The following is a 13291-nucleotide window of genomic DNA, read 5'->3' as shown; positions in this document are numbered from 1 at the left end:
AAATGTGAACAAACTTCCTATTGTATTATGTTTTAGCAAAAATATTTATTTTTGTTTAATTGTAGCAACATTTGTTGATGAAGAAATCTAGGAAATAAAAAAACAAAATGTAACATCCGGATTTCCAAGTATCATAATTTAAGTATTTTTCTTTTGAGTTAAGAAGAGAGACTCGACGAGTTGACGCCTCAACTCGTCGAGTAAGGTCGTGACTGATGACTCAGATTAATGAATGGACTCGACGAGTCGGTGAGGCGACTCAACGAGTCCGTGCTGTTGGCAGAAACCCTAAATCTTTGGGCCCGAGCCATATTTAAAGGCACGTATGGCCTTCAATTGCGACTACCTTTCCCATAAGTGAGAACCCTAGCGAGCTTAAGTGTGTAGAGTGAGAGGAAGAGCTATCTTGAGCTTTTTGGTGTGATAGATCTGGACCCTTCTAGGTCCAGAGAGCCGAGAATATGAAGCTTTAGTAGAGTAAACCTTGGGGTTCGAAGTTAGGAAGCATTTGTGGGATTTTTATGGTATATATAGTTACTTTCATCTTACACATAGATATGAAGTATTTTATATAAATTACGTGCTATGTATGCATATCATTTGAATACTTGTTGTCTATGCTGGATGAACGATTTTATACATGTTTTAAAAGATTTAAATGGTATATTTATTTTATATCTACAAATATGTTGCGAATGAAACATGGGTAGATGAAATAGTTGGTGTGTGATGAAATAAAATGATGAGAGATAGGTGATGATAGAAAGGTGATGATAATTCGGTAAATAGATGATGATGAATATGTGATGTAGGATGAAAGGAGATACCATAACCTTGACCAGCAATGTGGCGATGTAGTCATCTACCAGAGTATAGATGATGAATATGTTTTGGTCTAAAGTCATTATGATGCATTAAATTATCTATATGCATATAATAAGAGAAATGTGAAGACGTTTTATTTATTTATTTATATTTTTTTTACAAATTACTTTTGACCATAAAGGAAGGTTATCTATTAAAATTGATTTCATAACGTGGCATTCAAAATGGTTTGGAATGTGGCATTCAAGATGCTATAGAATGGATATAATTTAATTAATAGAAGGACGTGGATGCCTTTGTTAAAAGATACGTTGCATTAGAAATTGCCATATACGACATCAAAGCAAGATATTTTGAATATTAAGAACGATACATGCACTATAAATAGAACGCGAGGCATTCCAATTTTTGTTTACAACTTTTACTCATTTACACCTTATACTTTCTTTTAAGCCGCAATAAATACCCCAAGCCTAGAATACCTTCCTAGCATCATAAGAAAGCCCCGGAGAGCCCGGCGTCTTCAAAAAAAGAGTTTTTCGAGTTGAAACTCTGCCCGCGTGAAGCCCGGTTTTTGAGAAAACATCCCGATTTTATTGGAAACGATCGTTTTAAGGGACGAAGTGCTGCCCGATTATCGTTAAATCATGTGAGTGTATAATCACTTTCATCTTACACATAAATATGAAGTATTTTATATAAATACGTGCTATGTGTATATATATTGATTGTTTATTTGAGATGATTGTTGAATGAATGTTTTATACAAGTTTTAAAATAATTTAAAATGTATATATATATATATATATATATATATATATATATATATTATCTACAAATATGTTGGGTATAACATGGGTAGAGGAAATAGATGGTGTGTGATAAAATGATGAGAGGCCTCGATGTTGTTGTTGTTCCAGTCATCTAGCGGAGTATGGATGACGACGACGGACTCTTCTAGGCAGTCCAGTGGAACACTAGCAGGCTCGCAACCTGTAGGTGTTTGTGGGGCTTGATGCTCACCAGTGTACTCCATCCCCCTCATGGTTGCCTTACGGATATATATGGCTGAGGAATCCCCTTAGCAGTAAACTCCATCCCAATGATAAAATCCTTAGACTAGGTCCTTATATAGGTGTTTGGGAACGTAAAGTGAGGATAACAGGAATGGGTAATCAAGGTTTTTATTGGTTTCATGAAATTAATAAATTTATTGTTGGTCAATGTAATTAATAAATTTATTAATATTTGTGGGTTGAAAACCCTATATGCTCACCAGACTCCCAAGCCTAACCCACTCAGCTTTTTGTTTTACAGGTAGTGGACCCAGAGCATAATTTGGATGATGATGAGGGATTTTTGGATTATAGGTCAATAGTTGTAAATAACTATTGTAAGGCTTATAATGTACTGTTTATGCTTTTGATCTGTATCGAACATGACATCCCGAGTCTTTTTAATGAAATACATTTCTACGGAAATGATTTGATAAATCTTTATCATATTATTATTTTAGGAACAAATTCCGTAACACTTTTAATCAAAGGATTACTCTTATTTTATTATAAAAGCATAAACTAAATTGGTCTTTTCTGGACGTGAAATTGGGGATGTCACAATACGTCAAACAATTTTTGGGACTTACATTAAACTCGTGCTTACTTGTATCACTTCAAGGAATTTATCATGAGTGATTGTAAGACGATAATATCATATACTCTTTAAACCTAGATATCTGGTATATTGTTGGCGAGTTCGTTATGTATTGATAATGCGTAAACGCATCAGTAACTTGTGTTATAAACACATTGTTGTGTATGATTTGATGAGTGAATAGTAAATACATATAAGTCGATGTTTATGTGTTCCTTTTATCCTAAGAGGGTAAAAGCGATATATGGTCCCCTCGATGATTTGGTTTGACTTATGTGTCGGGCCCGGTTAGAACTGAGTTGATGTGTGCAATTAAGTTCTATGTCAGACAAATCAGAGATCGAGAAACAAACTGTTGTACAATAAGTATGACTATGTTCCATGTAATTGTCTGCATGATATCTTGAGAACGAAGGACTATACAATCCTTTATCTAAAGGACGAGTCAGAATTTGACAGCGGCTTTTAAGGAGCTACGATTGCATCTATAGTTATTAGACTTATCCAAGTGTTAGACTATTGGATTAGTGTCTAGGTCCATAACTATATTTGGTATGTACTTGACCTGGTTGTAGCATGGTCCTTTTGGGTTGCCTTCACCAGAGCAACTTGAGTGGATGATTAGTGGACAAAGAGGATATTATGGTGTATTAACATATTATATGAATAATATATTAAAAGAGAAATCATACTGATTAATTAATATTGGTCAAGAATTAATTAAGAAATTAATTTTGTAATCAAAATATATTAATTAAACTTAGGAGACTGGAATTGCAATTATAAGATAATTGGATTTTGGGTTGTGGATCTTATGGATAAACGGGTGGACGAAATTAGGGTGGAAGCCCACCTTGAAATCATTCAAGGCCTTATTCTGGAAGGTTCCATTGGACTGCTTAACGCCTAAGCTATCCAATTAGGGTTTTGACTGAAACCCTAGCAACTCCACTATATTAAGGATCTCTAGGGCTTCAGAAATCGGCTACCAGAGACCCTAAGAAGTCTTAGAGCTGATTTCAAGCCTCTCATCCTCTCTCTCCAAGATCATCCAATTTTCTTTGGTGTTTGTGATCCATTAGAGGCATCACATTTGAGGTGCTAGGTTCTCATAAGCTTAAAAATTTCAAGCAACAATCAAGGTAACATTCTTATTGGTTATTTATGTTATTTTCAAGTTTTGTTGTATGCTAGATTAGGTTTTGTAAGCTTTGGATGATTTGCATGTACAATAGAGAAGCCTAGATCCAAAGCTTTAGGGTTTGTATGTGCACCATAGGATTGATGTATTGCTCAAAACTCATCACTTGGCACTTATATGTCATAAACAACCACATAACCACCACTCACACAACTAACATAAGATAAGAGCCCCATAACACAACCGGGAGGTAGTCAGAGAAGTAGAGGAGAAGGGGAAAAGATCGCAGAAAGTGAAGAACCTGCACTATGGTGGAACCGGAGGAGGAGTATGCTTTGGCGGTCGTGTAATACGGTACGTCAAAAAATCCAAATACAAGAAATGCTATGAGGAGAATTGGTTTTTGAGAAGTCGTGCTCGGAAAATTTCACGCGCTTTTAAAGAACATCCATGTCGCAATGTCGATATGCTTAGTAGAAAGTGGACTCCAATCAGTCGTAGGTTCAACAAGTTTAATGTGATCTTCATGAGACTTTCTTCGCAAAAGCAAAGTGATGCGAATGGTTTCTATTTGTTCAAAGCTGCAAGGGAAAAATATCATGTCAAAATGGGGCACGCTTTCGAGTATGAAAAAATATGGGAGATTGTGAAAAAATATCCAAAATGGATTAAAACACCAACATCGTCGGAGGTACAATAAAAGAGGTCTCGCAATTCTAGTTCGTTTGACATTTCCAATGAAAGAACTAACATCAACCTCAACACCGGCATCGATGAGATCCCCGACAACATCGAAGAGATCTCCCCCCATGTTGATCGGTCGAGCGTGACAAAGCAAATCGCACTGAACGACATGCAGACGAAGTTTAAAGAAGGGCACAAGGGTTGACAGAAATTAAAGAAAAGTTTGACTAACACAATTAACGTTATGTTTAATTTAGTGTTTAATTAAATAGCATGTCTTAATAAGTTATATCTTTTATAAATATTATAGCATAAATAAATGGAAAAAACAGAAAACAAATAAACCGGAAAAAAAATGAAAAAAAAATTAATAAATCGAAAAAAAAACGATGGCATGGAAATCAGTGAGTGTTATAACATGTTATTTATTTCTTCATTTTGTGTTATAACACCATGGGATGACATAGCATGTGAGATGGCACTTTCTTAGTATAGTAACATGTCTTAATATGTCTTAAGTTTTTTGGGTGTGAGATTAGACAACGTCGTTTTTGCCTATGTGGACATGTCTTAACGCATCATAACATGGGAAACACCATTTCCCCATTGGTGTTAATGTGATTCTCGTTGTCGTTATGACATTTTACAACGTGAGATTAAGCCAATGAAATCATTTTTCTTCCCTTCTCTCTCTTTCTCTCTCTACCTCTTAACACGTTATAACATATGAAACACCACTTCCCCACTGGTGTTATGATGGTGTTATGGTTGACGTGACATATAATTTTGATGCTGTAACTTTTAAAGAAAGTGTGTTATGAGGTTGATGGTGACAGGTTAGACACGTCTAATCGATTTCTTTTCATTTCTTAACCAATATTGAACATAATTTCTAATCAAGAACCGAAAATGTTTTAATCCTTTTTTACCTAGAAAACTACCAAAAACATAAATTTTTGTTTTTTTTTTTTTGGTTTTTGTTCATTTACAATCAAGAAAAAAAAACTCCAAAAAGATTTTTCATTTTTGTTCTTCCTTTCCTTTGCAAACCAGAAAAAAACCCCAAAGTCATGTTGACTGAAAGTTTTGTGTGTGCCAAAGTCATGTGTTGTAAACTTAGGAACTCCAAAATCCGAGGATAGTTCTGAAATCCTATTTTCGTGTTCATTTTTGCTAATTTCAAATATTTTTGGTTGGATGTTTCGCCTTCTTAAGCTCATTTGGAAGATTTTTGATGAATTTTTTCAGATTTGATGTGCTTTGAAGATTCATGTTGATGCCTTGGGAAAGTTGTTCATATTCGAGCCTCAAGATTTCCAGATCCTCTTCTACATTTATTGAAGACTCAAATGGGAGTAATGTTTATTCCAAAGGGAGTTTAAAATTTCAGATCTATGGTGATTGAAGATATTTTCAGATATATTTCTCTTCCTTTGAATACCCCCAACAACTCATTCTCATAATTTTAGGATGAGAATGTCATGAAGAAAATCGTGTTCCTTATCAATTTCAATATTTAAGTGGAGAATGTTGAGTTTCAAATTTCGAATCTTATGACCTGCCATTTCTTATGTGTTTTATGTGTAGTAATTAGAGTTAGTATATTTCTTGCATGATGTAACTACCACTATATAGGGCTTAATTGTATAATTAGCACTAACCCTTCCCATACGCTCATAAAGCTTCTAGTTTGCATAACATCACTTCAGTCAACTTAATCTAAAGGTCTTTGTATTTGCTAACAAATCAATAACGATACTTAGACTTTAACCATTTCACTTGCACTTATTTATTTGATTCATGGTTGATGTTTTTAATTTCACATTGTCATTTTGTTTGGGATCCTACAATCTATACTCAAAAAACATATTATATATACAACCTAAACAAAAATCTTAAACACAAACATAAACATAAACATAAACATAAAAACATATATATCTAAAAACAACTAGAAGACAGATTTTTTAAAACAACACTGTAATTGGGGCTAAGAAGTAAGAAAGGAAGGGTGAGCGGTTTGCAAGGGCTCTTCAGCCAGCATCGGCATCGCTAATTAACAATGGATGGGAGAAGACAACAGCCATTGAGAAGTGGTTAGGGTTAGATAATTATATTTTTATAATAAATATTAATACAAATCAAAATGAATTAATTAAAAATCTAATCATAGCTAGAATAGTAATTTCAAAACAAACTTCCAACAAAATAAAATCACATGGACCGACCACTAAGATCCATCCACATAAATTTATAATTAAAAAAAAAAAAAAAAAAAAAAAGGAAGATACATACAAATTTAAGAAACCATAAGGGCCATTTAAGTAATTTTACCTTGTTAAAATTATCTAAAAAAAAAACAAAAACTTCACTCTATTGGATGGAGAATACCTAGACCATAATTTCCTGTGGATCATTTTAATCACCCATCATGAACACCTAGTTAAATGGTGTTTGAGAAACCATATGGAATCAAACTCTTTAAAACATTATAACATTATTCGATCTATGATGATGAGTCAAACCGATATTCCATCTTAATTTTCATGATCTTTTTAGAACTTCTATCCTTCCATATCCAATCAAAACTCATACAACCAACAAGTCATCAACAACAACCAGAAGTCGATGCACAAACAACTCAAAAATGGAGCGATGTGGGACCCACAAGGATACAATTTACCATATTTTTAATCAAATGTTCAATTTTTAAAATTTTGCTCCCTCCAATCCTTAAATGTCTCATATTCGTTTCTCCTCACATCAATACTTGGTATTTGCAGCTTCAATCTTATAATATCCCACCATTATTATAATATCTCCTCAAAATCCTTTGTGTATAAATCCTTGGTGTCAACAAAGAATAAAGAATATCCTCTTGATTCTCATTAAACAAATCTCAAAATCTAGTTTTTATGATACAAATCCTCTAAAGAAATACATAAATAAAATCCCGATAATCAATCTTGTATGTGAAGTCAAGTGAAGTGATGCAATCTCAAAACAAAACCATGTGTTCTTACTTTCTTATTAAAATCTCAACAACATAATCATACATAAACCAGTAACCATAATTCTCCATCTCATCGTATCTGAATACACAACCCCAAACTCAACCACTGATTTAAACCTCTAAATAATTCTCGAGCCTCTTGTTTTCTCTCTGTTATTTATTTACCTAAATAAGGTAAAAAAATAATTTTTTTTTCTTTAAAAAAAAAAAAAGATCAAGAGCTCACCTTAGTAGTAATCATCAGCCACACGATGATTCGAGTAGACTGGTGAGAATGATTCTCCACGCATCTGAATAACATTCAGATTATATTAATATTAATAAAAGTATAATAAAATTAAATATTTAAAAAAAAAAAAAAATAGTACATCTGATCGTGAAGGAATGTAGTCTCGTGATTCACGATCTCTGCCAAATCTAGGGTACAGCTCATCAGGATCTTCATTGCTCATCTCCACTGATAGATTTGAAATTTGGAGGGAAAAGTTGGTATAAATAATAATGAAATTATAATATTATAAAAAATATATATATAATAATAATAAAATGATACCTCTTCTGTATGCTCCTCCATTGGAAGTATTCTTGTCGTATACACCATGAGAATGGCTTGGATTACTTCCATTGTATCCGGAACGGGACCCACGTGCCACCCTGGCAAATGGGTATATTATTAGAGGAATGAAACATTTATTATTTTTTTTTTCGGATCAAAGGATTTAAGTTTGATAAAAAAAAAATTCCAAATTAACCATTTTTGACATGTTATATATGGTTTCACTGGTAATTTTCCGAAAATGAAAAAATATGTGAAAAACAAAGTATAAGTGGTTGAACTGCAAAATTGCCAAAAATATAATGGTTTTTTTAGTAAATTTAAATTTAACTTTTGGTGTAAGATCTTTTTTTTTTTAATGGATAAATGATGTAAGAATAAAGATTTCACTGGTAATTTTCCAAAATTGAAAAAAAAAAAATAAAAAGAAACTTTTTTGTTTTACTGAAAAAATAAAGTACAAGTTGTGAAACCACAAAATTGCCTAACTATAATGGTTTTTTCGTAATTTCGAATATAATTCTTATGTAAAATCTTTTATTTCCGTATGGATAAATAATACAAGAATGAAGTCTTGTTTTTTTTACTGAATAAGCTGTCTGATTGGTTGGTTGCAAATAAATAAATAAACCATAATTAAAATCTTGAAGAAAAAATTATTTTTAAAAAAAAAAAAGAGACAAACCTTGAAGGCTCATTTCCATATATCCGATCATTATACACCAAATCAGAACTATTTCCATACTCAAAATCTGATCTTGATTGCCTCCTATAACTACGAGGATGATGTTCCTCCTACAAACATACCATTTTGTGAGCAGGGGTATATTGGGAATTTTATTAAAAAATATATATCAACTTACAATTGAGGAGTAAGGTCGCTTTAAAGTGGAACTAAAGTTTCGTGTCCCACCACCACCATTGAATCTTGACGGATGATCTACGTACATGTATCTTCCACCACCACCATCATCATCATCATCATCATCATCATCATTATAAAGATGTGAATTTCTACCAGAAACTCTAGAAATAGTTCTAGAAGAATCTTCCATGTATCCAGATCCTCGTGAAGAATAAGAATCTCTATACACTTGTCTCTCATTTGAAGAAGATATTCCCATGTTTTGCCTTGTGTAATCTGTTTTAAAGTTGCTCCTTTCATAATCTAAAAAATATAAATATTTTTTTTCATTAGATTGAAGTTTATCCATTTAATTTCATTTCGTTTTATAATTGTGGATAACAAAGGAATGGAATGAACCATGTATAAAACTATATATAGAAAACTAAATAAACTAAAGAGATAAATAAATAAATAAATAAATAAAATATTATATTGTATAAAAACATATACCTGGTGATCTACGTTTTATAGATCTATCTGAAGATGTATATGGTCTTCTATTAGAAGTTCTATCAGAAACAGAAACATCGTATCCCCGGTCAACTCGGTCAACTCTGGAGTCAAATGACCTTCTACGCCCTCCACCTCCTCCTCCTCCTTCATATGGACTTCTATCACGAATGCTTCTTCTACCTCTGTCTGTAAACCTATGAGAATCCATACGATTAGAACCACCACCACCACCACCACCAGCCGCCTCCCATGAACCACCTTTGTAACTTCCATAACCATCTGCTCCAACTGTGTAACCTCCTCTTGCATATTTAGCAGATTTGCCTCGCTGGCGAGGTCTAGATAGCCTTGCTCTAACTTTCACCTATGGAAATTCGAAATTACTATTTTGAAAAAACTTTATTTGGATCTTTTAAGTTATAAAATAATTAAGTTTATAGAGCTTGTTGATTACAAGATATGAATTAAGTTTATATTGGTAATTGGTATTTCTTTTTTGAGTAATTAAGGGAAAATTACAGAAAACCATTACATTTTTGGTAATCTTGTGGTTTAACTTTAACCGCTTATACTTTATTTTTTTAGGGTTAATCTCATAAAAGACCTTATATTTTGTGTTTTTTCCAGATTAAACCTCAAATTTATTTTTTGCCTCAAAAATACCTTGTATCTTTTCATTTTTTTCCAAAAGAAATTGTAAAATGTGAGGGCTTTTTCGAGAAAAAATAAGAGTTGAGGGTTTATTTGGAAGTAGTTAGAAGGCTGAGGGGTTTTTTCGGAAAAAAAAAAAAAAACAAAATCAAAGTTCAGGGTTTATTCCAAAAAATGAAAAAATAAAACCCCTTACTTTTTTTTACAACCAAATCATAAAGGTTTCAGAATTTTTTCCCAGATTAACCATTTTTTCTAAAATGTCAGATTGTTGATTTGGAAAATTACTAGTGAAATCTGATATAACAAAAACTGAAAGATGATATAACATGTCAAAATGGTTAATTTGGAAAATTGTATAAAACTTTTAGTGGTTAAACAGAAAACTATCCAAAATATTACGTTTTTATCTTTATAATTTGATCTTTACTTAATCCAAAAAGAACACCTTAGATGAGAAATCCAGCAAAAGGAGGCTTTCCCAATTATATCACGACTTTTTCCAAATTCCAATATTTCCCTTATTTATAACATGACTTAAATGAGTAAGAAGTAAAACAAACCTTCTTGTTTCTGAAAACAAGCTCTGAATCATTAATCCCATCAACACAAGAAACTGCACATTCATGTGTGCTGAATGTAATAAAACCAAAATCATCTCTTTTAGCAGCAGGCATATTTCTAGCAAGTTCAACTTTTTCAATTTTCCCAAATTGTTTTAAATGATCTTTTATAATATCCTCTTCCCATGAAGGAGGCAACCCATCAACAAACACAGTCCTCACCTGTATTTCCAATTATACCCTTATATAAATCATCATGAAAAGATTCATAAAATGTGTTGAAAGATAAAAACTTTACCTGTGCCATGATTTCATCATCAGGTTCTATAAATGTGTCAGCAAAAGCAACCCTAGCTGTTCTATCAGTTCCAAATATGACATCTCTTTTCTGCAAACGTCTGCAAGCTTCTAATGCATCTGCTCTTGATGGAAAATCCAAGAATGCAAACCCTCGATTCATTCCTTCATTCTTCACATCTTCAACTAATGTCAACTCTTCAAACTTATCTATCCCATATCGCACTAGCTTTTCCTTCAACTGAAAAAGTTAAAACTCAGTTATTATGCTTCAAAAGTCAAAAGCACAAAAGTGAAATAAAGAATCCAAATGAATATAAAAGAAACAGAACATTCAACAATCAACATACCATATCTTTTGACCATGTCTTGCAAATGTTACCCACAAACAAAGTGTCACTATCTTGACTTGGAGCGACTCCACATTGCTTTCCATTAATCTGAAATTGTGTTATATTGTTATGTGTTAATGATTCGTTTCTTGATTGTATAAAAAGAAAGAAAGGAAGAAAAAGATGAATGAATGGTTAAATAGTAAAAATACCATTGGTCTTTTGAGCTCATTAAGAGCACGTCTAGCTTGTTCAACAGTTGAAAACCTTATGAAAGCAAAGCCTTTGTTTTTATTAGTCATTGGATTCATCAAGAGTCTAACTTCGGTTATGTCACCCACTTGACTAAAAACATCTCTAAGATCAACTTCATTTGTATCACGATCTAATCCACCAACAAATACTTCTAATTCTTTCTTCTTTTGTCTCTCTCTAACCACATCATGGCGTTCTTTCTTGTAACTATCTTGATCCATACCATGTTCATCATAGAAGTTATCCTCGCTTAACTCTTCCTCATCGACTTTTTCATCATGTTCTGTTATATATTGCCCTCTAAATCTATCTCCATGAGCTTCTTCGGCTCCTTGTCCGGCCCATTCATCTTCTTCTACCTCGTAAGAGGGATTTTTGTATTCAATCTGCAGGCTTTCTTGTTTTTCCACTGCGTATTCTTCGTCTTCCTTTTCATCTGATAGATAAACGAAGCGAGATTGTGAAATGGAGAACAAACAGTTCAGAATCATGATGAGAAACAAAAGATTGATATTTTGAATCAACGTATGAACACCAAATTCAACGAATTGTACATATTAATGGAACCGATAATATATAATCAAAATTCTGATAGGCTTGTACCTGATAAATTCAAAAAACCTAGTCTATAAGGAGTTCAGAATTGAGCATTTAATGGATAAAACATACTAAATTCGGAAAGAAGAAAAAAAGAAGCTGCAGCAAGTTTTATTTGACCCGAATTCAACGAAATCGTAATTGAAGGTCAAGAATTACGCTTGTGAATTGAGTTATAACAAAATTTATTGCTAGGGTTTTAATTAAAAACCCCTACGTATAATTATGAACAATTTCCCCTACACAGAACCAAAAAGGAATACAAATAGTACCTGTAGGAGACAGGTAACGTCTTGAGGAGTCTTCAACTCTATGGAGAAGTCGTTTCTTAAAAGGAGTCATCGATGGTCTTGGGGGCGACGACGACGACGACGGCGGCGGCGGCGGCGGCTGTTGTTGCATTAATTTGGGGAAATTGAAGGTCAATTGATGATGAGAAAAGGGGGGTAAAAGATTATTGTACTCGCACTGAATCTAGTGAGGGAAGCAATGATTCGATGGAATTGAACAGTGTTTCGGTGGAAGAGAGAAACGCAGTTGCAAGTGAAAGTCGTCTCAAGTGGTCGCTGTAGTTTGACATTGACTAACGCACTTTACCTCATAAGACGCCGTCAAGACGGTGGTCGATTGATTAACAAAGGTGGGATCTTTATCTTGTAACTTCAATTTTTGATGAGTTATCATTTTATCAAAAGGTAGCATGTGTAATTGGTGATATTTATAAAAATAAATAAATAAAGAATAAAATAAAACAAATAGTACGTGGTAATTGGTGAATTGGTGTTTCCGACGTATCGTTCAATTGGAAATGTTTTAGGCTAGTAGGTGTGGAGTGCGATTTGGAACCGCGATTGTGTCACGTCAACCGCAAACACAGTCTCCCGGGTGCGGTCTTGACCGCACTGCGGCTAGAAACAATCGTGGCCTGTGATTGGTTGGTGGTCTTGATTCCCTTTCTGACCATTGAACGGTCATTGATTTCGTGTAATTTTTTTTAGATCTTTTGTAATGACTCAATTTTCACAGCCAAAAATTTCATTTTCAAATCAACACTTTGGAAAACATTTGGGGAATAAACATCATCATTTTATAAACATATTTTGTGTCCGAAACCAAAACATAAAAACAACCATAATGTCAGAGTACAAATCCCAGAATATCTCGTAGTGCGGAAAACAAAGAGCGTGTGTGTGATATGCCGCTACCGCGCCAGCTCCTTCCCATTCGCTGAAGAGGCACCTGAAACAACAACTGAAAATCGTAAGCACGAAGCTTAGTGAGTTCCCCCACCGTACCACATACCAAACAACCACATAACATACATATATTGTCAGGCATATTTGGGTGCCCGACCTACGCCTTTG

The 13291-nt window shown here is 33.5% G+C and overlaps 1 protein-coding gene across 4 annotated transcripts; it reads right to left on the bottom strand.

The window, feature by feature from the left end:
* Positions 1–6262: 6262 nt before the first annotated feature.
* Positions 6263–12526, bottom strand: LOC145004694 (uncharacterized). Of its 4 annotated transcripts, none has more exons than XM_078963672.1 (12): positions 12200–12526; positions 11288–11766; positions 11094–11183; positions 10745–10984; positions 10447–10668; positions 9230–9596; positions 8736–9040; positions 8558–8667; positions 7870–7970; positions 7685–7773; positions 7543–7606; positions 6263–6355 (listed from the first exon to the last, which is right to left on the bottom strand). In XM_078963672.1, the coding sequence occupies exons 1-11, from the start codon at positions 12327–12329 to the stop codon at positions 7544–7546; spliced, it is 2196 nt and encodes a 731-aa protein (XP_078819798.1). In that variant the 5' UTR covers positions 12330–12526; the 3' UTR covers positions 6263–6355; position 7543. The 4 variants fall into 4 exon arrangements, with proteins under 4 accessions (XP_078819798.1, XP_078819797.1, XP_078819796.1 ...); XM_078963671.1 differs by lacking the exon at positions 6263–6355 and adding an exon at positions 7302–7481; XM_078963670.1 differs by lacking the exon at positions 6263–6355 and adding an exon at positions 7302–7466 and having other exon boundaries at positions 12200–12525.
* Positions 12527–13291: the final 765 nt, after the last annotated feature.

Source organism: Lactuca saligna, chromosome 7 (genome assembly GCF_052625555.1).
Source record: "Lactuca saligna cultivar CGN05327 chromosome 7, ASM5262555v1, whole genome shotgun sequence".
In the NCBI taxonomy this organism is placed as follows: domain Eukaryota; kingdom Viridiplantae; phylum Streptophyta; class Magnoliopsida; order Asterales; family Asteraceae; genus Lactuca; species Lactuca saligna.
This window is presented reverse-complemented; position numbering and strand designations above follow the sequence as displayed.